We start from the raw sequence: 26,354 nt of genomic DNA on the forward strand, positions 1-26,354 counted from the left end.
GCCATTGAACTGACCCAACCAGCAACTAATTCAGTATGCATTATATGAACAGAAAGCAAACGACCGGGATCTTGCTTCAATGCCCTTGCTATCTTCAAAGGCAGAAGAAGGTTAAGGAAGAACAATGCTTACCTGATTACCATACACTTAGTGAGTGGATTGGTCCTTTGGAGCTACTACTGATTCCTGGGATGATTAGAGTTCCAAAGAAAGGTCAAAGAAGGGAAGGAAGAAAAGACATGCAATGAATTGAATAAAGAAGGCCGACAAGGTAAAGAAAAGATAGAGCTCCAGACATAGTTTTGAGTTCAGGGCAAGGCGAGCTCTCATTCATATATGCTTGAAAACAGCGGAACCTTGTGATTCATCTCGCATCCTATCTCCACACCTACTTGTCTCGTTACGAGTGCTAGGACCAATCAAATCCGAATCATTCTACCAAGAAAGATCTTAACCAGACATTTAGTAGTCACACTCTTGTTTATTCTGCGGGTCGACGAGAGAGGACATTCAACAAAATAGGTGTTCAATTTTTTTTTAAAAAATCATTAAAAATATATTTTAATTCAATTAGTGAGCCCAAGCCCATAGATATCTTTATTATTCAATAATTAGTGAAAAACATTTTTTTTTTCTTTTTTGGGAAGGTTAATTCTTGTATTTTCAAAAATAAATAATAGCAATAAGTTTAATTTTTTTAATTATTATTTGTAAATTTAAATGAAAAAAAAAAAAAAAAGTAATTGGGGCCTATATAATAAAAGTTTTGAAACATGACAACTAACTTTGTATTACTAATAATAGTAAGTTTCCTTCCACGGAATGTTTTAGCCGTTTTCTGTTTTAACGATTTGACCTTACTTTTTGCTCTGGAAAATATTGATTGGGGCAATTGTGGACCCCATAACTCATTCCAAATGTAGCTTGTTTCATGATATATGTCGCCTCCACTATCGCTTGCCCCTTCTCCATCCACCTCATCCTAACACAATCCTTGTCCTTTCTTCATCCACGTCATCTATCTTCAGAACTTCAAAATTAAGCGTGTTTGACTTAAAACAATTCTTAAAAGCACTTCAAAACAAGCAGGTAAGCCACCCTAGGAATGCAATAAATCTCCTTTAACTCCGAGAGATGACCAAGATTATGTTTAGAATATGAATTTTGTGCTTTTGTGATCAATAGGTATATCTCCCTAACACGCATGCATGAGTGAACCAACTTAAGACTAGAGCGCTAGAGCTAGAGCGGTTTACATGTTGAACCAGGTCAGTAAGTTTCTAGTAGACCTAGCACCTTAGGATAGTGAGAGGTGATCAAAGGTCTAGACCTAAACATATCCAGAGATTGTATTAGCCCCAAGAAGCTAACCCCGAGTGTCTTGAAAATGCGAGATGAAATTTAAACCGCCTAGACGCTCCTAAGAACCTAGTAGATTTCCACGACATCCAAGAATGACTAAAGTAGCTCATCATACAGTTAGTAGTATGACAATGTCATTAAAGTATCCACCTCCTATCTCCTCCGATACGCCCTTAGAGTTAACAACACCCTACAAAGCAGTAGCAATACAAGTATTGTCGAGCCAGGCTTAGGCCGAATAATGTGGTGCGTCGAAGCGACTGGGTGCACTTACAGACCATGGAAAAAATGAATAATTAAAATAAAAATAAAATAAATATGAAAATTTACGAAATTAAAATGAATAATTGATTCTCGAGTAGGTAGGATATTAAAATACAATTTATATGCACGTCAAAAAGAAAAATAAATAAATAAAACAATTACATTGAGCCTCATCCCGAACCCAAATTAAATGGCCTAAGACATAGTTCCATAGACTCCACCAACCCTTCTAGAATGGATATCATTTTTGGTTTATGATAAATATCACGTAAATGAGTCACAGAGTACGTGTCATTCATATGTCATTCAAGTCATCAAACCAAATTCAAAAGCGTTTCAAGTAAAGGTAAGATTCCTATTTACAAATGACAGTATCACCTATAGTGATCATGAATCAAACGTCTCGATACATTAAAAAATTGCAAATACGATCATCAATAATCAAGGCATAGAACTGGAGTGTTATTATTCAAGTAAATTAACGTACGACATGATCGTTTCGAATACCAAAAATTAAATGAAACCAATATTAGCCACACAAAAGCGAGATATTCAAGAAAATAATGATTTTTAAAAGGGTCCCTACAAATGAACCATAGCCATACACATCAAATTCTTTGGAATTTTATGCTTTTTTTTTTTTATTATTATTATTTTTACATGACATGATATCCCAATACCTTAGCCTGAATTAAGAAATATTGTAAAAAAATTCCACTATTTATTTTAAAGTGAAATAATTTAAAAATAATTTATGTGTGTTTGTGTTTATCAACAAGAAAAGAAGATTATTGGTTCAAAACTAATTGTTATCTCAATGTATGATATCATTCAAAATAAAACTTTATTATTATTATTATTATTTACAATAATTATTTTCACTAAAGTAGTAAACAAAATAAATTTGAATTTAAAATGCTTAACCTAACTTATAATATATATAAATGTTAAAATATTAATATAAAAATAATTCAAATAATACGTCTACGCTCATTCATTTCATATTATTATTATTTTTAGGTACAATTACTGTATATTAATATAAAATCATTTCAACTCGATAAATAATTATAGATTTAATTGGTTAATTGATTTTCTTTAAAAATATTTCAAACCCAATAAACTAATTAAGGTTGGTTTAAACATTAATTATAAAATAGAAATCGATATTATTTATAAATTCGAGCATTACATGAATTTATGAAAAAGGGTCCAATTTATTCTATTATTATTCTTTTTTGTTGGTTGAAAAAAAAAAAAAAAAGCCTGATTGGACATTATTAGAGATAATAATAAAGGTATTTGTATGATTCGATAACTCCATCGGTCTAAACTATTCCATATAAATTATAGAAATTAAGTTACACTATTTTTTTTTTTCGGGTTAATTTTTGAAATTTTGAAAATTTGGCTTGTTTGAGCTCAAACCTAACCAACCCGAATATAGGGTGGTAACCCAACCCTACCCTTCTTTTTAAAAAAATTAACGTATTTAATATTTGTAACATATGTTAGTGATGCGTTGTGACTTGTAAATGTTTGATATTTGAACTTTACGTGATTTTAGTTATTAATGTAACATATATTATGGATAGGTAAGATTTTTTTAAAATAATTAAAAAAAATTGACAACCAACTGAACCCGAAAAATAGAGGTTTGAGATCTTATTTCTATTGGGGCTACTTTAATGACCAACTTAACTATCCAAAATTTGGAGTTAGTCAACTGAGTCCATATGCATCTAAATATTATTTAATATCATATATTTTTTAAACTTTAGCTTATTTTTGGTAAATGTGTATTTTTTTATTATTATATTTTAGTCTTTGGTGTGTTTCTATTAAGGTATCATTTCTGTATTTATTTTCAAACCATCTTTTTTGGTTCTCATACAAAATAATAATAATAATAATAATAATAATAAATTCATAGTCTCATTTTTGCAAAATACTATGATAAATTTAATATTTAAAGAAAATCCTTTAATAAAAAAAAAAAAATATATATATATATATAAAGACTAAAATGACCAAATTAGTTTTATTTATAGTTTTAGTAATATATTCATTAACTTCAAAAATATTTTTTTGTATTTTAAATTATCAATTTTGTATCTGATTATTTTTATTTTGAAAGAATTTGGGAATTAAAAAAAAAAAAAAAAAGAAAAAAAAAAGAAAAGGAAAAAGAGAAGGCGCGTGGAAGACACGCGGGAAGGCGGTTTTGGAGACGAGTGAATGTAATGATGATGGCCAAACGTTGCCGCTCGGTGATTGGGTTTCAGTTATGCAGACCGTACGGAGCAATGTGGAGGGGGGGTTCTAACATAGTACTGCCCGCTACCCACTGCCCACTGCCCGCTACCCGCCTGCCCTGCCCCCCTCTGTAAAAACACAATCTGTACGGACAAATGAATTTTTATTTCCATTTGTAAGCTTAGCTAACAACTCCATTTCACTCTCTCTCTCTCTCTCTCTGACTTTTCTTCCCATTTCCATTTCCATTTCCATTTCCATTTCCTTCCCTGTTCGTGATTCTCCTCTTATCCTCCCCCTCTCCTCTTTTCATTTTTTTCCCAAATCAAGAAACTTAGGATTGGATGAATCACCCTCCTTTCTCTTTCCTCCTCTCTCTCTCCTCCTCCTTCTTCTTCCTCCTTTAGCTTTTGGGTACTCTAATTCCTTTCCAAATATTCCTCCTCTCCCTTTTTTAGCTTTCTCCAGCAAATTTGTAAAGTGGGTTTGAAACTACTCCACAAAAGGAAAGGTGGGTTTGCTTTGTTTTCCTCTTCTCTCCTTTGTGTTCTTCAAATTTTGTTTCTGATTCAACCAAAATAGCCCCTCTGCCTCCTTTTCTCCTTCTGGGTTTTCAGGTTTCTGGGGTTTTCTTTTGCTTTTAGATTGGTTCTGCCCTTTTGTGCTTCTATTTCAAGGTTTTCTTGTCTTCTTCTGTTTTTTCTCTTAGTTTTTGGGTTTAGTGGGGAGATTTCAGTGCTTCTGCTCCTTGTTTGATTACACTTTTGTTTCCTTCTGTGGCCTTCCCTTCTTTTCTTGATCTATAAATTCATCTTTTCCTTTGTGGGTTTCTTGAGATCCATCTCTGTGTAAGGGTTTATAGTGTTATTTAGGGGTAATTCCTCTATTTCTTAGTGTAAAGAGGTTTCAAATCGTGAGAAAATGGTGAGAGGGAAGACCCAGATGAGGTTAATTGAAAACGCAACAAGCAGGCAAGTCACCTTCTCCAAGAGGCGAAATGGGTTGATGAAAAAAGCCTTTGAGCTCTCAGTTCTCTGTGATGCTGAGGTTGCTCTTATCATCTTCTCTCCTAGAGGAAAGCTTTATGAATTTGCAAACTCAAGGTACTCTTAACAACTGCTTTTGCTTTAATCCATTCAGATTGGATGCCTTTAATCTTGATCTGCCTATGAATCTTTCCATTTATGAATGATTTCTCATAGGTATTAAGTAGCCTGGTTTTTTGCTGTTGTTTTCAATGAAACTATTGGGAGAAGTGAAAAGGGTTTGTACTATATAACCATAGTTTAAGCACTCATACTGTTGATTACTGTTTGGTTTATATTAATTTATCAGTTGATTCCTTATTTAGATTATGATCACACCCAAAAGCCTGCAATGGCTGCTCCTTTTTAGAACCCATGTCTCAGTTTAAGGATTTATCTAATTTTTCTTCATGTCCCAAGAACATTAATATGTTCAAATGTCTAAACTGACCATAAAACTTTAGAGTTTTCTAAGAAATGATATTGTATTTTTGTCATTTGCCACTCTTGACATTCCTATAATAATTTTGTTCTTCACTTTCAGCTTGTTTTTTTTATTGTTACAACAATTTAACGTTATTGATAATTATTGGATGTCTTGGATTTGTATTCTGTGTTCTATTACTATTGTCTAGGTTTTGTTCCTAATGGTGGAGAAGATTATTGCATGCATGCAATATAGAAAGATTTGTATGTTGATTCAGTGGTTTACTGTGTTCATATCATTTTTTTTGTTTTTCATTCCCAGTTTTTGCTGAATAGATTGTAATTCATATGTTATTTGTGACATCTAAGGTAGGTGTTGCTTTCAATCCTAGTTGCTATATGGATGGAGATTTCTCCAATAAAAAAAAATAAATAAATAAAAATAAATTAGAAGTTTACTGGTTCGACTTGAACTTTTACCTAGATTTGAGATAGGTCTCTAAACTTTAAAAAGTTTCTAACCGGTAGGGGTGTATATCTAACCCACTAACTCGAGAACTCAACCTGAATTATAAGGGTTGGATTGGGTTTAAAAGGACTTTCAGTTTGGGTTGGATTCGTTTTTTGGAACCTGATCCAATTTAGGTTGGGTTTGGATTCGAAATTCAAATTATTGGGTCAAGACCCAACTCAAAAGTCTTAAAAAAAAAAAAAAAATAAATAGGTCCAAACCCACATAGCACAAGCCCTACGCAATTCAAGCCCATGAGTCATTGTCTGCATCTGCCCCTACCTCGAGGGTAACTAGGTATGTAAAATGAAGTCTTAGACTCTCGCCCTCGCAATCTTACCACTCACATCACAATGTTCGTCTTCATCGTTCGACTCATCTTTTTGTGTGTTGTCGTTCGACTTCTCAATTCTCATCTCACTTTCGTCTCGTCTTTGTGTGCCGTCGAACATCGATGTTCCTCGCCTTTTTACTTCTCCGTTGGACTCTCTTCTCAGTTCTCATTTCTTTGCTTGACCTTGTTTGTGTTTCTTGTCGGATGTCGCTGCCGAGTATCTCTTTGCTCGACACTTTGTTCCACTTCTGTCCGGCTTCTCCGCTCTCTACTCAACAAAATTTTGGAGAAAGCCTGAACCCAACCTGAAAATTTTCAGGTTGGGTTGTGAAAATTTTCGAGTTGGATTGGGATACCAATTCAACTAACTCAAATTTTTGGGTTGGTTCAAAAAAATCACGTGCACCCCTACTAATAGATCCCTAAACTTTTAATTTTATATTTAATATATCCTTAAACTTAAAGAATATCTAATAAATCCCTAAACTAAACTTTCGATTTTGTGTGTATTAAATCTTTGAACTTTCAACTTTGTGTTAAATACATCACTCAATTAGGTAGGTCTTAGAAGCATAGGTTCATGATTAGCAACCCTATCTATTACACTCAATTTCCTATCTCAAAATACACACAAACTTTCTATTTCTTTTATCCTAATTTAGTTCTAATTATTTAGAAAATCAATTAAAGTTGGTCAAAAGTACTTGGAAACTGAATTTTGTGTTAAATGCATATAGTATGTTTATTTACATTGGGTTACATACTTATTTATGATGATGAGTACGGACGTGTACTCTATGATGATGATGATCATGTCTTGCATGATATTCGAAGTTTGTTGTACCTCCGAACGTCGGTGGACACAAGGGGTGTGCGAATTGCTTGATGGGTTCATGTGTGGGTCGTGTGTAGGGAAGTACTACACACTCAATTTGTCGGGACTGGAGGATACATTTTAAATGATATGTCCCTGATCATGATTGCATGTGTTTGCATTCCCTGATCCCAATAGCGGGGTCACTTATGTGCTACTTCTATATTTCAGGCAAAGACAACCCACCTCTGTACGGTTGATAGTGGCATCACAATTAAAAACCATGACACATGCATAGGCTAGTTTCTTTTAATTTTGTAGATCTTAGGTTAGTATAGGACATTAATAGTTTTATATTTACTTATGTTTATTTTAATTTTTGCTCTGTATGGTTTTAAGACCTTTTTCTTATAAATGTAAGTCCATGACATTGTTTTATGAAATCATTTTAAATGGATATTTCCGACAAAATGTTACGTAATGCATATGGTAGCGTCTTTAAGCTAGAAAACTAGAATCGTTACAGTTGGTATCAGAGTTCTAGGTTATATATTATGTAGACTAGTCTACGAAGTAGACTTGACATGTTCTATGGTCCCACCATCGATGTCCCATCACTGTCAATTATGTCATGCACAACATGTTATGCTACGAAGATCGGTAACTATTTTAGGTCAGAAGAAATATAGGAAGATACCAAATTGTATCTAAGAAGTTTTGTAGGTAGATTATGATAAAATCTAAACCTAATTCAACTTTAAAAAGAAACAATAACTTGTTCCTTGGGATCATAGCTCCAAGGCTTTAATGTTTCTAGAACTTATTGAATCTATCGTTTGGGCTCATAATAAATTAAAAGTTTCTCCTGCTACTCAGTCTAGAATCTTGAATATTGTCCAACGACGTGCTGTAAGAGTAGTTCATTATCTTCTAGGTGGAATTACCACAGCATGAGCGTTCTCCTTAGCAACAATTATTGCAGTCGAATAATTGTTAGGAGGATTTGAAAGACATTATAGCACTAAGGTTTAGCCAAGGCTTAGCTCAAGACTCCACTACTCGTCGTATTTAGTATTGAAGACTTGTGAATATGGGAAACGACACAGAAGAAATACGGCGATGGGTCGATATAGGAAATGAACAGTAAAGCAATGTGAATTTTGTGTGGGATCTTATTTCAATGAACTCATTCAACAAATATGAATATTGATCTGTGCATGAACTCATTTAATTTGCTTCCACATTTCTGCTCTGATCTTCAGCATGCAGGCAACTCTAGAGCGGTACAGAAAGCATGCCAAAACCAAAGAAGCCCTCGACCCTCCATCGGTTAATGATATCCAGGTTTGTCCCCAACATTATTCCTAGTTTTAACCATTTGATGATCCACATTCAATAATCTTCTGCAGTTGGAGCATCTGAATCATGAAGAAGCAGCCACCCTGATGAAGAAAATAGAGCAGCTTGAAGTTTCAAAACGGTTCTAATGACTTAATTTCTTGTTTTCTTGGTTAAATCGTTGTTCTAATGCTGAAATCTGGGCTTTGTCTTAAAACTGTTCATAAAAAAATTGTAGGAAAATGTTGGGAGAAGATCTGGGTTCTTGCTCCATTGATGAACTTCAGCAGGTTGAACTTCAGTTGGAGAAAAGTGTTTGCAAAATTAGAGCCAGAAAGGTTTTTGATTCAATCCCTTTTTTCTCTCTCTAAATTCAATTCTCTCTCTAACCCGGATTTTTATATTACAGGTTGAAGTGTTTGAAGAACAGATTAAACAACTAAAGCACAAGGTGAAAGGATTCAAACATTCATCTGAAAACTGTTTCCATTGGGTTTCTTTTTTTATAAAATGAATCTTTGGGCTGAAATGAAATGCAGGAGAAACTCTTGGAAGCTGAAAATGCTAAGCTACTCGAAAAGGTAAACGTCTTAATTTGTAGAGACTTGATAGAACAACAAACCTCCACAACGATACGATAATGTTTACTTTGTTCGCAAATATTGTTCTTTTTTAGCTTACTCTTCCGAGCTTATCTTTAGGGTTTTTAAAACGCGTCTACTAGGAAGAGATTTCTACACCTTATAAGCAATGCTTCGTTCCCTCTCTAACCAATCCACCTCTTTTAGAGGGCTAGCGTTCTCGTTGGCACGCCACCTACACCATTTATAACTTCTCCTCTCCATCGATGTAGCTCGAGATTCCACGTTAGGAGAGGAGAACAAGCATTCCTTATAAGAGTGTAGAAACCTCTTTCTAGTATATATCATACCTATATGCCCATGATTGTGATACTCCAACAAGATTTGCACGACCTCTATCAAAGATATATGATATTATGTTAGTTAAGCTATGTTCTTGTTGGTTCTTGACTCGACGAATGTCGGACTTTGGTTATAGCCGGGTATTAACAGCTAACATGGGTATGTTTTATTTTCATATATAGTGGGAAAGTGAGGCAGAAGGGGGAGTAAAGGAAGTAGAAAGAGGGGAGAATTTAATGAACTATGCAGAAAGTAGCAGTCCAAGTTCAGAGGTAGAAACAGAGTTGTTCATTGGGCCACCTGAGACAAGGCCAAGAACATTTCTTTCCCTTAACTGATTCAATTTGTAGCCCTAATATTACTTCATGTTTATAACAATAATAATACTCTTTTTCTGTTCAATTTCTACTCCATAAAACATTACACACACAGAGGGAGAGATTTTGGAAAATGTTTGTAAATAATTCTCATTTTTCATCTCTTTATACCTCTTCACAGACATGCTGATATTGCTTGTTCTTCATTTTTTTTTTCATCTCTTTTTTTTATTGAAGATACGAATATTTAAAAATGTTTAATGAGTGACCCGTGTTGGGGTTAGAAATGATATATATTTATGAGTGGTTTTGGACTCTACGTTCATGATTCGGGTCTAATTAGATGTATAATACTTCTCTATATATAGTCTATGTATGTTTGCATTGACCCACTGGGTGAGCTTGTTAACGTACTCTTTAGACTTGACAATAGGTTAGAAAATGATTGAAAAAATGGAATGTTAATATATCGTATGTACGTACTTGTATACTGCACGACTAAAAAAGTGATATGTGACTAACTGCTTCATATAACATGGAAGAAGTCCCACGATATAAATCATTTAGGGATATGATATGAATGAATACTTTAAAATGAATGGTGCACAGAGTTGATTAGCCAACTATACTGTGTCGAGACAAACGTGTGCTCGAAGTGAGGAAGTGATCCAATTGCAAGTAGTGGTTTGGTTGGAATCGTTATACAAAGTTTAGGTTCAAACTCGTACAGTCAAACTAGTCAACGATCAATTGTTTTTTTTTTTTTTTTAAAAAAATAATGAATGCTATCTTTAATTTTAAATATGTATATATATGCTCGTGTGATCAGCGTAAATGTTTTATGAAAAATGAATGGTAGCTATTAAAGTCAACTTTAGGGGGTATTATGGTCTTTTCAGCTCCCATTTGGGTATTCTGGGCCTTCACTCAGATTCGAACGCAGGAATTGACGCAAGGAGAAAATACTTCTTGCGTTGAATTCATACAAATAATAATAATAATAATAATATTTTTTTAATAGACACCGTAAAAATGTTACAATTACGATGGTTAAATAAATAATCCTCTTTGATAATTTAAATGGGTGACAAAATCAGAAATTATCTTTTAACATTAAACATTATATTATATTTTTTTCTTATTAAATATTATGATTTTTCTACATTTTTTAATACAAATTATATTAAAAAAAAATTAAAGTTATTCGGAAAATACTTCTTTAAAATAAATATTGTTTTTAAGTTATATATTTAAAAAAAAAAAAAAAAAAAAAAAAAAAAGAGTCTCAACGCTCATCCTCACAAACATAAATAGAGAATTTTGAAGAGACGGAGAATGAAATAAGACGTAAAGATGGGGATGGGAAAAGTTTCCCCTCTTGTCGCTCCCTATGATAAACCAAATGAACGGAAAACTTTCACCTGTTTCAAAAATATTTTTCAATTTTTAAAAGTTTTATTAATATTCTTAATTTTTTTTAAGAATTAAAAAAAATTAAACTTTTTTTAAACTCAAAAACAGCTTTAACCTTTCAAATAATTATTTTTTTAATAACAAAATTACAATAAATACTAATAGAAAACAAAAATTACAAATATAATAACAAACAAGCAGTACAAACGGTCGTATAAGATACATTAGGTCTGTCACTGACATTAATGATTTTTCATATTAATAATACGCCACACATTATTAGAAATAATAATAATTTCATGAATTTAAGGGATTACATAAACCAAATGACATAGAATGGGTAGGGGTAAAAACGTAATTAAACCACATTACAAACACCACATATTTTCAAATAAACGAAATATAGACAATAATATATTTAGTCCAAACATTCATTCAAAGATAAACAAGAATTTAAAGTTCTATGTTTTTTATTTTATTTTAAGTGGAATTCAAATAACCCATATGAACAGATGGCCCCTCTTCTGAGAAATAATTTTGGTACCTGTTAGTCCAAAATAATCATCATCAATAATAGTAATAATGTTTTTTTTTTTCTCGACGCATACAACGACCCGAAAGAGGGATTTAGAGATACCCGATTTGTAAGATAGGTTCGTGTTGATACTCGATGGTGCTAACTTGTGAAGGATACAACGGGAAGGTGTTGCCATGTTCAGCAGCTGATGAACTTGAGCTCCAAAAACTTTGGATGGCTTTAAGATTTTGTCCCTCTGTCTCGAGCTATAAGTATCACTCAAACACATAGTACACTAAGTAGTTAGATATTCAATATGTTCATAGTTCAATTAGGCTAAGTGTTCTTCAAGTTACAAACCTTGAGCTTCAGCTCTCGATTCAGATCTCCGAGTTGTCGTTCCTGCCATTAATTAGCATGTTTTTTTAAAAGAAATTTCATTATATAAAAATAATTAATGATAAAAAAATATTTAAACTTTAATTTGTTTTACCTTTCTGCGTAGATCTTCCATCTGCTCAGTCATCATCTGAGTCTGCAATGGATAATAAAATTAAAAATGGAAATTTAAGGAAAAAATAATTTTAAAAAGGGAGAGAAAAAGTTGGTAAGAAAGTGAATAGTAACAATAATACCTTCCTTTGTCTAGCTTGAGCAAGAGCTGCTTCAAGTTGCTTTTCAAGATTTTGGAGCTCCTTAACACTCAATGGTCCAAGATCTTCCCCAAGCAAATGCCTATCATCCAAAACTTTATTATATAACCTTCTTAATTAATCATTCATACACGCGATTTCGATACCCTTTTACGAACCTATGAGTGCGACATAGCGATTCATATTTAGCTTTCAGTTTCGAGATTTCCACGAACCAGTTCTGCACATTCGTGTCATCAAACACATCGTTAACTCTACAAACATTCTCCAGTAACTCACTCAAACATAATTCAACTAGTTAAGACACGTAATCCTCGAACTCAAAACAAAAATTATTATCCATACATCTTTGAATCATATTCTAATCCACAATCGTAATAAGAACACAATGGATCGAGATCGGAGGAAAGAAAGAACAACCTGGGATTCTCGTTCGCTGTAATTGTCTTGAGGAGAGAAGCAACAACGTTGGTATCGCTCCAGTGTCTTGGTCGTACTACAAACATGTCAAAAAACACAAATCAAGTACTAAAATTCATTAAAAGAGAGAGAGGGAGAGGGAGATTTCCAAAGGATTGAAGGATGAAAAGAGAAAGAGACAAAAGAGGTAGCAGATTGAGTGGGAAGAGCAAGAATCGTAAGTATACACAAAGGTCTGAATGATGAAATTAAGGAACAGAATCTGTGTGTGTCTGATGTATGAGACAGGAGATTAACAACCTAGGCAAGGAAAAAAGAAAAAACAGTTTTCCCCAAAAACTAGGTAGGGTTTTGTTGATGTATAGAGAAAGCGCGTGGATCTATGAAGGCGTGAAGAACATGATTAAGAAAAAGAAATGAGGCGGTGTCAGATCTGGAGAGAAATGAAGTTAGTTAGTTACCCGGCGCTGCCGAATTCATAGAGCTTGCCGCGGCTGGAGAAGATGATGAGAGCGACCTCAGCATCGCAAAGAACAGAGAGTTCATAAGCTTTTTTGAGGAGACCATTACGGCGCTTGGAGAAAGTGACTTGGCGGTTGATTTTGTTCTCTATTCGCTTCAGTTCAACTCTTCCTCTCCCCATTTTTGGCGGCTGTTTGTGGTGTTTTGGGGAAGTGGGAGGAGGAACAACAAGATGATGAAGAACAACAACAAGAACAACAACAAGATCTTCCTTAACAATAAAATGGAAACCTCACCACTGCTTTGTTTATTCCTCTTTTCCTTTTTAATTTCCCTAACCAAATGCCTTTCTCTCTCTACTCTCCTATTTGGGGTTTTAGATAGAGAGAGAATGTAGGGTAGCAAATAGGAGTTAGGGCTGCCTTGCCCTTCAACTACAGGGTAGGGTTAAAAAAACCATGCATTCATATCAAATAAAAATTCTCTATCCCTACCAGATATTATCTGTTTTTGTTTGTTACATGTCATCCTCTATGAGGCGAACAAGTTTTCATACCCTTATAAGAAATATTTTGTGTACCAGTCCAAACACACTCCTAACAAATAATGTCCGCTTTACTTCCTTACACAGCTTCACGATTTTAAAACGCGTCTACTAGAGAGAGGTTTCCACAGAATACTTTTGTCTGCTTTGACCTGTTACGTATCGTCGTCAGCCTCACAATTTTAAAATATGTCTAGTAGAGAGAGGTTTTCACACGTCTAATATGTTGAAAAAATAATTATTGAATCTATTAAATATAAAAATTTATTGAGACGTTTGAGACGTTTACTCTTAACCCTTATTCTATAGTTTCGCGTGTGATTTACGGTCTAAATAACATAACCTTTTTTAGTACTTCAATTTATTGCAATACGAGGTATTGTATTGGGTTTATATTAGATTAGATCGTAATATATAATATTATTTTAGGCTCAATCATCTCCGTTAAACGCAATATTTTATCGAAAGAAGCTACTAGTATGTCATCAATCACTTAACGTATTTCAATTAGAGATGTCTATTGTCAAGGATCTGCCTCGAACGAAGAGGGAGTGGGGAACATTTTTTTTTCGTTAGATAAATAGGTCGGGGACGAGATTATACTCCCTGTCTCCATCTCTGCCTGGAAAATGTTATTCTCAATATTTTGACGTCAAAATTAATAAAAAAATTATAAAGAAATATAAAGTTTTCTCTAATATTAATATTTTTGGAAAATTTTGTACAATTAAAAGAGGGCTAGAAATGGGTGTGTTTGGTACGCACAGTAATAATGATTACAGGAATAAATTAAATAAAAATAAAAACTCATTATTTTATGAAAAAAAAAAAAAAAAATTATTAACATAATTGAAAACTGGCATTTATAATCACTTAATTTCTTAGTTCTAATTTTTTAAATCATTTATTGCTTATCAAAAAATAAATTGCTAGCTTAATTTTTTAAAATGTTATATCTTGAAGAAAAATATATATTAATTTTTGCTGGTGTAACTATTCATCTCCATACCCAGTATTTGGATTAGGATTCGGGATCACGCCCAAGATTTAGATTAAGATTCAAGATTTGGATTTAGCACTGATGGCCCTGAAACTCTCCTTCATTTCCTGCTAGCGGTGGACATGGACTGTTAGAAATGGTATCAAAGCCAAAGACAGGACGGTGTGTCAACGAGGACGCTGAACTCCCAAGGGGGTGGATTGTGAGAACTCATATTGATTGAAAAGGGACGAAACATATGCGTTTTAAAACCGTGAGGCTGATAACAGTATATAACGAGTCAAAGTGAACAATATCAGCTAGCATATTGACATATAGCTTTGAAGCCCTTATTAGTGTGGATAATATATGTCTTAATCAATCGAAGTAATTAAAAGAAAGTTATTTTGAACGTCAAATACAATAAATAAATGACGTTATTCTCATTCAATGTATTGCCATTTTTGTGCACCAAACCATTGTTGTAAAAGTCCAATTGCCGAATAGATTTCATGTGCAAAAGGCAATAAGGTCCGCTAGAAGAGATAAGAACAATGAAACATAGGACAATGAGACTTAAGGGGCCCTAATTTCTTTCAATTTAATGCCAAGTTTTTATTATTCATTAATAAAATAATAAATACAAATAATAATAATTCAATCCCATTCACACCTTTTGTCCTTGAAATGACTACACTCTGATTTTCCATGTGCTCTCCAGGGGCATTTTTGACCTTTTATAAACAATTACGAACAACTTATCACGATACATCACAGAAAAACACGTCAATTTTGCCGAACAATTTTGATTTGTGATCAAAACCCTAAATCAATACGACATCGTTGTTTTTTTAACTCTAAATCAAGTCTCGAGCTCATTTTGGTGGACGTAAATCGTTGATATGATGCAAAATTAGTGAGATATTATAAAAACTTAACCCGGCAACTAGAAGGTTGGTCTTGTCGAGATGACAACTCAAGAGAATAATCAGGACATTGAACGACGATTTAGGCTTTATCGCATCTTAAATTTTGGACGTTCAAAAGTCGTGATATTACCCTTAATTTTCCATAATCGTTTCAAAAGTTTTATTTAGAGTAGAAAAATATTAAAACGCTAAATAAAAAGTCGATGGTTCTAAATATCATGTTTAAACGTAAACCATCTCGTCGTCGTTCTGGGTCACGTTTAATATGTTAAAGGGTTCTAGTTTAAGGAAATTTTGAAACGTTTTCAAAAGATTAGGGATATTATTGTAATTTTTTAAAGAATAATGTTTTTTTTTTTTTTTGGACGGTTTGGATTAAAAGCCAAAAATATTTTTATTTTAATTCAGACAATAGGCTACAGTACACTGCCACTCTAAAACCTTTTCTCTTCTAGTCCATACATATAAGTATCTAGCTTCTCCCATTTTTGGACTCACTTTTTCATATTTCTAAAAAATATAATAATAATTATTTCAATTTTATTTATTATTTTAATTACTTTTCATTCGTGACGTGAACGAACCGAACTATATGAATTAGAGTGATCGTGAGAATATAATGGTTAAAAAATATTTAAAAGAATTGATACTTACTATTTGTACCAGTAACGTGTACAAAACTCTAATGTTAAATATGCTTAGTTAAGAGTGAATTTATGTTGGGTAGCCGATCAGAAAGAACGAGTGCTTGTTTATGAGGATTGTTTTCCCAAGTCCACTGCTACCAATATTGTTCTTTTTGGGTTACTACTCAAGGTTTTAAAACAAGTCTGGCAGAGAGAGGTTTCCACACCATTATAACGAATGTTTTCTTCCCCTCTTCAACCGAAGTGCGATCTCACAAGTGTCTTCGCTGGCACACCGCCCGGTGTCTGGCTCTAGTACCATTTGTAATAGTCCAAACCCACCACTATCAGATATTGTCATCTTTGGACTTTCCCTTCTAGCTTTCCCTCAAGATTTTATAACATGTAGACTGGGGAGAGGTTTCCACACGAATATTTTGTTCCCCACACCATTTAAATTACTAATAACTTTTTTTTATAAAAGAATTGGTGTTGGTTTGTGGGAATCCACGTCACAAGGGATTGTAGTGGTCGAGGTGTCATATCAAAACCCCAAGTCCTAATTCAACTTTTGGAGATGGAACGTTACTTCATTTAATCTCAATTTATTTGAAAAACTATGTCGGATAACCCACGAATAATTTTTGATAAAAGAATCAGTGTTGGTTTGTAAGAATAGTCTTCACGAAGAAATACAAGAACCGAGGTGCCGAATTAGAACCCTAGACCTTAATTCAAATTCTAAACACCAAGGGTTAAGTCATTTAACTTCAATACGTAAATCAAGGGAAGGAAAATGATTGTATATCGTAAGTAATTTAAACCAAAAGTCGTCCCAAAATTTACCCACCCCTACATAGTTGCAGTAAAATACAAAAGCTAAAAAATTACCACAAAGGGTGTAGGAATAGGAAAATGGAAGAAAAAGGCAAATGAAATTATAGGGTGTCTCAGTACATTCAGTGGGAGATAATTATTTCCTGTCTTGTTGTTGAACCAGTCCACAGTAAAAAAAAAAAAAAAAAAAAAAAAAAAAAAAAGTTACCTAACCCTAGAAATAATGGGGCAGTTGGGGTAGAATTTGCCATTAGGAGAAAGTTTTAATGGGTATGAAAAGGAACATTTTTTAAATGCAGTATTGCCACTCCTTTTCACTTCCCTTTCAAACCCTTCTCACCACCCATGATGATGACTTTTGCCTTTGTCTTCAAGCAATGAAGTTGCAATATGAACACGTTTAGAGAGCTAACCCTTTTTTTTCTTTGCTTTTCACCTCCTTCATCCAACATTTTACCCTATTTTTACGATAGGGTGTGATGGAAAACCGAGTCGAGATCGTGAATTATTAAAGGTACTGAGTATGCACTGACGTGTAACAGACAGCTCCAGTTAACGTGTTAAATTTTTATCGAGCAGACAGCTGTAATTAACGTGTTAAATTTTCGTTGAGACTTCTTATATTTCTATTCAAACTAGCTGGTTGTTCACAAGTTCAATGACATCGACATGTAAAAAAAAAAAATCAATAAGATATAACACCGAAACCTAATATTAATATATAATAACAAATTTTAGTTTATTTAAAAAATGTGAACTTTTTTTTCTCGAAATATTCATCAATTTCGATGTGACATGCAAGTAAATGACGAGTGCATGAATGAATCTAGACCACTTTTGAATAAGAGTGATCTTGAAAATACCTTAAAATTTGAATATTTCTTCGTATACTAAATGACGTCTAGTGTGCTTTGCATGGAGCAATCCTATACTGAATGGCGTCTCAAGATTTTTCCTAAACAGCATGTAACTAAAGAAAAAAACATACTGAAATGATTTGTGTTGGTTTGTGTGGATAATCTTATGTGAGACCCCAGATCAAGCAGAGAATGGGACAACTGTCGGCGAGGACGCTGGCTCCAAAGAGGGTAGATTGTGAGATCCCACGTCGGTTGAGGAGGGAAACGAAACCTCTCACTAGCAGACATGTTTTAAAAACGTTGAGAAAAAACTCAAAGAGGACAATATCTGTTAGCGATGAGCTATTCACTCTTAGAAGCAAGTACGTTACGTGGTCATATCGCAAGAGAATACTGAGAATTCCCAAATAAGATACAATTCACATCTAAGCATTCGAGTTCCTTCGTTCGGTTTTTATAGTCAGGAGCTTAGGGTTTCTGATTCTTTTCCTAAATCTGGTCGATACTTATCGACTCTCGATTCATACTTATCCGCTCTCGATTCTGTTTGATGCATAGATCTTATCCATCAATACAAGCACTGTACTTGACATTGAATAATTAGGTACCTCAGTTTTTAAAGTTGCACGTTTTGTCCCTCTTCAAAGTGGAGAAAGAAAGATTTTATTTGATTTATTTTTATTTTTATTTTTATTTTTTTTACACCAACTCTTATACATATTCAATAAAGCTTTTTGTCGGGACGTATAGATTACTGTTGAACTATGTTCATTTTACCTGTGATTTGGAATTATTTTATACTGTTGTAATACTAGGACATTGTTTTGTTTTTTACTAACATGTGTCCATATGATCTGAGTTAGAGAACAACGAGAGAAAATTTAAGCTTAATTTAATGAATTATTTAAGTTTGAAAGTGCGACATTCAAATAGTTTGATTTTTCGTTCTGAATATTTTTTTTTTATTGAAGTAGTTTTGAAACATTGTAATATTAAGATTTTAAAATAATAAAAGTATTTTTAATTTTTACTTTATTTCAATTTTCTTTTAAATACTTTATTTCAACCTTAAATTTTGGATAACTTGCGCCAAATTTGGGCTTTTCCAAGTAGGTGTCACATGTTCCAGCCCAAAGTTTTGGTGGGCCAGAAGCTACTAGCCCAATGGAGTTGTTATAACTTATGGTTTCTTGTTGGGTTCATATGACGCGTGATCCGTGATCCCGACCAATGTAGACTACCAAATCTAAAATTGAAAATTCAGTTCGATTTGCGGGTTGACATTTTTTTTACTGGATCAACTCAAAAAAATCGAAAATAGAGTTATAAGACAACCTGATTTAAAAAAAAAAAAGATGCTCCCGTTTCTAATTGATGTAGTGTAAATGTTTAATATTTTAGTTACTAATGTAATGTGTACTATGGATAAGTATGATTCTTTTTATAAAAATAATAATTAAAAAAATCTGACAATCCAACCCATCTGAAAACAGATAAATGGGTTGAATTGTGAGCCCTATTCGAATAGTTAGAGTCATATACGAATATGGAATTGATCTAAAAGATTTTTAGTATTAGATATATATTATTTTTATTAGAAATTGAAGGGTATATTTTATTTTAGAAGAATTATACCATTTTTGCAATTATTTAGGCTTTTACATTATTAAGAATAGCTATTGTGAGTAGATATGGAAAAAAAAAAATAATTTATCCAAATCTGCACGAAATTAATTATGAATAATTGTCTATTATCTAATAGAAAAAATAGAGTTAATAAATTAATGAATAAAAAAAACTAAATACATAATTATACGATGGAATATATTAAAACCGACCAAAAAAAAAAAAAAGGACAAAAAAAAATTGAAATATGGATCTTATGTTTAATTGTAATAATATTTATGGATAATATGGAATTATATAATTTGAATAAAATAATTAAATGAGGAGGGAAAATAAAAAATAAAAGCTGAAATTGTAAGGAAAATTAATCTAGAAAAAATAAATATTAATTTTATTTCGAATAAAAATAGTGAAAATTATATTTAAGTAATTTATAAGGTTATTTTTTTTTTTAAGAAAATGACAAAGGGAATACGCGGCTGAATATGACTGATGGCCAGGTGGACTCCATATGGGTAAAAACGACGTCGGGTTATCCCTACTTGTGAATGATCTTCCTTGAGAGAGAAAAAAAAAAAATAATAATTACAATTAATAGTAATAGAGAGAGAGAGGAGGAGCGACGAGCTGAAGCTAAGCTAAATCTTGAAATCCAGACCACTCTGCAAATTTTTTTTTTTCTTTTAGGGTTCCGCAATTTTCGAGTCTTCTGATTGAAGATCACTCTTGGATTTGCTGATGCCTTCTTGCATTTCTTCTGAGATTTTTTGGTTTTTGTTTCCTCAAATCTCACTCTCTTTCCGTGCTATATTTTGATGAATTTCCACTAGCATTTCAGGGGATTTGTGATAATTGTATGTAATTTGCCGAGATCTTGTTGTAATTTCGGCTTGTGATTCGCTTTGTTGATTGTTTTCCGACTGGATCGTCCCCGACAGCTGGTTTTTGGGGATTTTAAGGCATCCCGATAGTCTATGGCGTCGAAGAGGGGATTATTGTCCGTTTCTGCTTCACAGAGAGGTAGAGCTGGTGGTGGATCTCGACTTCCTGTTATACTTGTCATTTTCTTCTTGTTTCTCTCTCCTGTGATTTTCGTCTTCAGTCGAACTCTCCGTGGTGCAGGTTAGTTTCGTTGTTTTTGCTCTCTAGATTTGTTTGTTGTTCTTGCAAATTTGCAATGTAGCTGTTTCCAGATCTTATTTAATTGAATCAATAGATGTTATAGGAATATTGATGCCGCCGACACATTTTGGAAGCTGATAGATGGATTATATTGTTATTATGTTGCAAAATTTAATCACTGATTGTTGAAGAGAATAAATTAATCTGGTCGTGATAAATGTTTGTCGGTGGCTTGGATGTTTTTAATTGCACTGGGGGAAATTTAACATAGTTAGAAGAACATAAATATGGACGTTAGATTTTGTCAATCTGAGTTGACCTTCTTACGGTTAGCGGAAATTTGTCTTTGAGTTGATGCGATGGTTGATGATTTTGCAGATCTTGAAATTATTTCGAGTGGTTCTGTTCAACAGGTATGTGGTTGATTTTTTCTTATAATTAGTAGAGAGTCTACGACATTGTGGTTTATGATGTGTCTGTAGTTATCATAAGACATACTACTTGAGAGTGCAGGATGTTGGATGGAGAGAAAGAATAGCATTGCAACAGATTAAGTCTCTTTTCTCTAAGGAGGCAAGTGGTTGCTGGTTCATTTGATTATTACAGTTTTATTCTAATTCATTAGATGGTTGAAACAAAGTAGTTTCGCTATTTGTGGCACTCTCACAGGGAAAGATTATTGATTTTATATTTCAGGTCATTGATGTGATTGCTGCTAGCACAAATGATATGGGTCCCTATAGTCTTGATCATTTTCGGAAAAGTAATTTGTCGGCTTCATGGAAAATAGATGGTCTGGAGACTACGGTTGATGGCATTTCTGAGGTTGGTTGGGCCTCTCTAGCATTTGATATACCTATGATTTGGTGCATTCTTCTTGTGTAACAATTTTCCTTCTTGTCGTGATCATTCTCGTGTGTCTCTGTTTTGTAGAAGAACCAAGTTGTTGTCGATATTGGGAAAGAAATACACGACAGCAAAGAGGTCAAAAATACAGGTGGGTATTCGAAATCTTTTGTGTATTGTCATAAGTTTTACTTAGATGTTCTTTTCTTTGATGGATTTAGTTGTCTTGTGCAGATGATGTTTCCCAGTTTATGGATAGTCCTGCAAAGCGGTCTAGGAGGGTAACTCTTAATCTTAAATGATTTGCATTTCCAATTTTCTGTCATTTTTTACATTGAAACTAGTACTAGGTTTACATCAATGGAATATCAATGGGAAGAGACTTTGTTATTTTAATTATTGTATCACTGTCAATTACTATGTTGGATCAGCATTTACCTCCGATTTTATACTTATGTTTAGCTACTTGCAGCAACTTCGGGAAAAGAAACGTGAAAAGCGTGCTGCTCAGTTGCTTCAACAGGATGACGACCTTCTGATAAAACTTGAGAATGCTGCTATTGAACGCTCAAAGTCAGTTGATACCTCGGTTTTGGGTAAATACAGTATATGGAGGAAAGAAAATGAGAATGAGAACTCTGATTCAACTGTACGCTTGATGCGGGACCAAATGATCATGGCAAGAGCATACCTAGGTATAGCAAAGATGAAGAATAAGCTTGACCTGCATCATGAACTCCAGATTCGTTTGAAAGAGATTCAACGTGCCTTAGGAGAGGCAAGTACTGATGCCGATCTCCATCGAAGGTAGCATAATCTTTTCAACATCCTCTCTTTTTCTAGAGAATTGTGACTCGAAGGAATTTCTTTACCGCTGTCTGCATCTCTTGTTTTCTACTTGTGGTTTTGACATTATAATCTGTTGTATGTTACTGTTTGCAGTGCCCCTGATAAAATAAAATCCATGGGCCAAATTTTGTCAAAAGCAAAAGAGCAATTATATGACTGCAAGTTGATAACAGGAAAGCTAAGAGCAATGCTCCAATCAGCTGACGAAGAAGTCAGAGGCTTGAAAAAGCAAAGCACATTTCTCAGTCAGTTGGCTGCCAAGACCATACCTAATGGAATTCACTGCTTATCCTTGCGTCTAACTATAGACTACCACCTTCTTCCTCCAGAGAAGAGAAAATTTCCTAGAAGTGAAAATTTAGAAAATCCAGATCTTTATCATTATGCCCTCTTTTCAGACAATGTCTTGGCTGCATCAGTCGTTGTCAACTCAACCATTGTGAATGCCAAGGTATCTGAACGTCTCTTGCACCTGAAGCTTTTTGTGCGTTTGTTTCAAAAGAATGGGTTTTGATAAACATGGTTTTTGTATTATGATCCAAATTCCATAGTCCATTTTTTTAAAAATTTTAATTCAAAATTTAGGTTTAAATCCTATTTTGTTCTTTGTTTGGATGACTTACATTTTTGTTTATCTGCTTTCAAATGTATTTTTCTTCTTGAATTTTGCGTTGAAACTGAACGTAGGCACTTTTTTTTTTTTGTTCATTTACCCCCGTAAGTAATTATCGGTATAGAAAATTTAGGTTATTCATTTTTGTAAAATGATTAATGAAACATTGTGACAAGTATTAAACTGGTTTTCATACAAAGTTAAGGTACTAAAATAGAATATTTGACTGTTAAATACTAAAATAAAACGTTTTGAAGTCCAAGAATCACAAGAATAAGTGTGAAACTGAAAGAATTAAAATAGGATTTCAACGAAAAATCTATTTCCTTCCCTTCAATGTTTTTGTTACTGCAACCCCCATATGATGATGTTTACCTTTTTGTGTTGGTTGGATGCTAAGGGTGAACTAATACTACCAATTCATAATCATGTATTTGCAGGTCTTTTTTTTCTGTTGTTCCTGACTAAATTATGCATGGTGGAATTTATTGCAGGATCCTTCAAAACATGTATTCCATCTTGTTACAGATAAGCTTAATTTTGGTGCCATGAACATGTGGTTCCTGTCAAATCCTCCTGGAAAAGCCACAATTCAAGTTGAAAATGTTGATGAATTCAAGTGGTTAAATTCATCTTACTGTCCAGTATTACGTCAACTTGAATCTGCCGCAATGAAAGAATACTATTTCAAGGCTGGACATCCGACCACCCTTTCATCTGGTGCATCAAATCTTAAGTACAGAAATCCAAAGTATCTTTCTATGCTTAATCACCTGAGATTCTATCTCCCTCAGGTATATCCCAAGTTGGAAAAGATACTGTTTTTGGATGATGACATTGTTGTTCAGAAGGACTTGTCTGGATTGTGGGATGTGGATCTTAATGGTAAAGTTAATGGTGCAGTCGAAACCTGTGGTGAGAGCTTTCACCGTTTTGATAAATATCTTAACTTCTCCAATCCTCATATTGCAAGAAAATTCGATCCCAATGCATGTGGATGGGCCTATGGGATGAATATGTTTGACTTGAAGGAGTGGAAAAAGAGAGACATTACAGGCATATATCATATGTGGCAGAGCTTAGTAAGTTTTCAATTATGTCTACTGAGTTTTTTGTATCAATATTTATCAAATTTTACTATACATACATATATTTCCTCAAAAAACAGATTCAGATATTCATTTTTTCCCTTGCATATGGTGTCAGAATGAAGAAAGGTTGCTCTGGAAGCTAGGAACATTACCTCCTGGTCTGATTACTTTCTACGGACTGACACATCCACTGGACAAGTCGTGGCATGTGCTTGGCCTGGGTTACAATCCAAGCATTGACCGGTCTGAGATAGACAATGCAGCAGTGATACACTACAATGGAAACATGAAACCTTGGCTGGAATTGGCTATGACAAAGTACCGTGGTTATTGGTCCAAGTATGTCAAGTACAACCATCCTTACCTTCGCCAATGCAAGTTAAATGAATGAGAGGCTGGTTTTAACACTTAGATATTTTACTATGCTGTGCTATTTCTCGCTGAAACACATTGGTTGGTTCCGACATTAGATTGGTGGGGGGCTAGGGATCTCCTTAACATGGTTTTACTATGCCCCTCTTCCCTCTTTCTCTCTTTATAATTCATTCCATTCATTCCCATCTCATACCCTCTGGTACAAGATATGATATTCATTCCCTTTTTAACATGTAAATCCACTAATTGTATTTGCTGTGTTAGCCAAGCTTGATCTGGATTACTGAGTCCATACCAATTCGCTGTAATTTTGGACAACAGACGATCTGCTTCTTTAAATCCATATCCATGGTATAAATTATAGATTCAGAAGTCTATGCACTATAACCCTTTTTGAACCGAGCGATATTGTTCCAATTCCTTTAGTTTCAGCTCTTGAACTGAAACTGCGAAGTATCTTACCAAAGAATTACAACTAGGAAAGATATTCTTTTCATCTATTTTCTTAAATTAATCTGCTCTCCCCCTGTTCTGTTTTATAATGCCTGTTTCAAATCATGGAGGTTATTACTTAACTTCTATATAGCACAGCTAATCTTGGAGTAGAGATACAGTAATATGAACAGAGATTTGTTCTTGAATCACCTCGTATTAGGAGAGGTTTTACTTTGATAGCATCTGTAATGTCACAAGTCCAAGATTCAAAATTTAGATTTGGCATATTACGGTCTTCTCTGCATTTCTTATGACTTGTCATACTATCTACTTGTCTTAAACTGCTTTGAGGTTGAAGATTATCCCCACGGGTCTATATGTATATATATTAACTTGGTTTATCCCTACTCATGTGTTTCCAATGAAAATTTGAGGAGCTTACCCACGTCTAACTTTAGAGTTTCTACATTTGAGGTACTGAAAAGAAAGGTACACCATGTGTGGAATAGGCAGTAGCTATCAATTTTCTTTAAAGTGTTTCTTAACTATGTCTTGCATACTCTCAAGATCCATTCATGTACCACTTGAACTTAGGTGTCATAAAAACTCATGTAAAGATCACTCCAAGCATCCTCGAGATCAAAATATAGTGTTTTGTTGTCTCCTTTTTAAGTCTTCTTTTTAAAGGATAATCTCCCTTGGAACATGGTTTTTCTTTAGAATGACAATTTAGATATCACTAACAATGATGAACATTTGGTTAACCTATGTGAGCCCATGACCATCCATGACTTCGACTAAAATGTTTTATTAAATTTTTGTATATGTTATTAGAGGGTTGCATATAGTGACGTCTCTAATTTAGGAAAAAAAAAAAAGGCGTTACATTGTACTTTTCGAGCTCGAAAAATAATTTCAAACGTTTTTTAGTTTGTGAACTTACGAATCATATTTTCATGTTAGTTTGTTTTTAGTGGAATCAATACCCTAGATTTAAGTAATGTGTATCGATTTCATTAAGGTTAACGATTGAAACATTAACGATTGAAATTATAATAGGATTTGATGAATGAGGAAGGTTTACAATAATTTTTTATGTGATTTGTAGAATAAGTGAAATAGGAGTATGAGATTGTAATTAATTAAGAGGTATTTGTATAACTCTATGAATAATTTATTTTTGTATTTTTATTGATTTATTATTCTTATTTATCTTTTTTTAAAAAAAATATTGCATTTTTTTGATTTGACAAAGGAAATTATGCCAACTTGGACCCGAAAAATATTCAGCAAACAACTTCAGTCACTTGTTTTACGTCATACGTGTCCTTGTCTTCACTTGAAATTTATTTTTTTTAGAAAATATTGAATTTTTAAAATATATAGCGAGTGACCTTTGTTGAGGTCATAATTTGTAACTATATGCAATCGTGACCTATGCTAATGGACTATAGTAATACCTAAAACTTTATTTTTTGGTTTTCACTTCTCTTTTTTCTTTACAATTTCATTATCCGGAAAGGAACTGAATTTATAGTTGTATCATAAATAAATTGTTCATAGGAGAATCTGATAAGGAATCACTAT

The 26,354-nt window shown here is 33.4% G+C and overlaps 3 protein-coding genes across 3 annotated transcripts; 2 read left to right on the forward strand and 1 right to left on the reverse strand.

Annotated features, from left to right (window-relative positions):
* Positions 1-4,085: 4,085 nt before the first annotated feature.
* AGL20 (AGAMOUS-like 20) lies at positions 4,086-9,655 on the forward strand. Its single transcript, XM_023659419.2, has 7 exons — positions 4,086-4,985; positions 8,255-8,336; positions 8,402-8,472; positions 8,569-8,668; positions 8,740-8,781; positions 8,870-8,911; positions 9,436-9,655. The coding sequence occupies exons 1-7, from the start codon at positions 4,804-4,806 to the stop codon at positions 9,589-9,591; spliced, it is 675 nt and encodes a 224-aa protein (XP_023515187.2). The 5' UTR covers positions 4,086-4,803; the 3' UTR covers positions 9,592-9,655.
* Positions 9,656-11,367: 1,712 nt separating this feature from the next.
* AGL6 (AGAMOUS-like 6) lies at positions 11,368-13,460 on the reverse strand. The gene is made up of 8 exons (XM_087118852.1): positions 13,035-13,460; positions 12,574-12,649; positions 12,312-12,373; positions 12,136-12,235; positions 11,994-12,035; positions 11,861-11,902; positions 11,621-11,766; positions 11,368-11,527 (listed from the first exon to the last, which is right to left on the reverse strand). The coding sequence occupies exons 1-8, from the start codon at positions 13,214-13,216 to the stop codon at positions 11,464-11,466; spliced, it is 714 nt and encodes a 237-aa protein (XP_086974978.1). The 5' UTR covers positions 13,217-13,460; the 3' UTR covers positions 11,368-11,463.
* Positions 13,461-20,022: 6,562 nt separating this feature from the next.
* On the forward strand, positions 20,023-24,713 carry LOC111778305 (polygalacturonate 4-alpha-galacturonosyltransferase). Its single transcript, XM_087119253.1, has 10 exons — positions 20,023-20,558; positions 20,937-20,971; positions 21,072-21,131; positions 21,255-21,383; positions 21,492-21,555; positions 21,639-21,685; positions 21,877-22,211; positions 22,347-22,704; positions 23,361-23,948; positions 24,073-24,713. The coding sequence occupies exons 1-10, from the start codon at positions 20,411-20,413 to the stop codon at positions 24,346-24,348; spliced, it is 2,040 nt and encodes a 679-aa protein (XP_086975379.1). The 5' UTR covers positions 20,023-20,410; the 3' UTR covers positions 24,349-24,713.
* The last annotated feature ends 1,641 nt before the right edge of the window (positions 24,714-26,354 follow it).

This window comes from Cucurbita pepo, chromosome 17 (assembly GCF_057944985.1).
Source record: "Cucurbita pepo subsp. pepo isolate OVF chromosome 17, ASM5794498v1, whole genome shotgun sequence".
NCBI lineage: Eukaryota > Viridiplantae > Streptophyta > Magnoliopsida > Cucurbitales > Cucurbitaceae > Cucurbita > Cucurbita pepo.

What these genes read in the sequence shown, in the direction of transcription:
- AGL20 (XM_023659419.2), top strand. Translation starts at nt 4,804, where the DNA reads ATGGTGAGAGGGAAGACCCAGATGAGGTTAATTGAAAACGCAACAAGC. An exon ending in CAGCTTGAAGTTTCAAAACG is followed by an intron (nt 8,473 to 8,568) that starts GTTCTAATGACT and finishes AAAAAATTGTAG; the next exon opens with GAAAATGTTGGGAGAAGATC. An exon ending in ATGCTAAGCTACTCGAAAAG is followed by an intron (nt 8,912 to 9,435) that starts GTAAACGTCTTA and finishes TTTCATATATAG; the next exon opens with TGGGAAAGTGAGGCAGAAGG.
- AGL6 (XM_087118852.1), bottom strand. Translation starts at nt 13,216, where the DNA reads ATGGGGAGAGGAAGAGTTGAACTGAAGCGAATAGAGAACAAAATCAAC. An exon ending in CTCAAGCTAGACAAAGGAAG is followed by an intron (nt 12,036 to 12,135) that starts GTATTATTGTTA and finishes TATCCATTGCAG; the next exon opens with ACTCAGATGATGACTGAGCA. An exon ending in TGGAAGATCTACGCAGAAAG is followed by an intron (nt 11,903 to 11,993) that starts GTAAAACAAATT and finishes AATTAATGGCAG; the next exon opens with GAACGACAACTCGGAGATCT.
- LOC111778305 (XM_087119253.1), top strand. Translation starts at nt 20,411, where the DNA reads ATGGCGTCGAAGAGGGGATTATTGTCCGTTTCTGCTTCACAGAGAGGT. An exon ending in TCGAACTCTCCGTGGTGCAG is followed by an intron (nt 20,559 to 20,936) that starts GTTAGTTTCGTT and finishes ATGATTTTGCAG; the next exon opens with ATCTTGAAATTATTTCGAGT. An exon ending in CGGTTGATGGCATTTCTGAG is followed by an intron (nt 21,384 to 21,491) that starts GTTGGTTGGGCC and finishes TCTGTTTTGTAG; the next exon opens with AAGAACCAAGTTGTTGTCGA.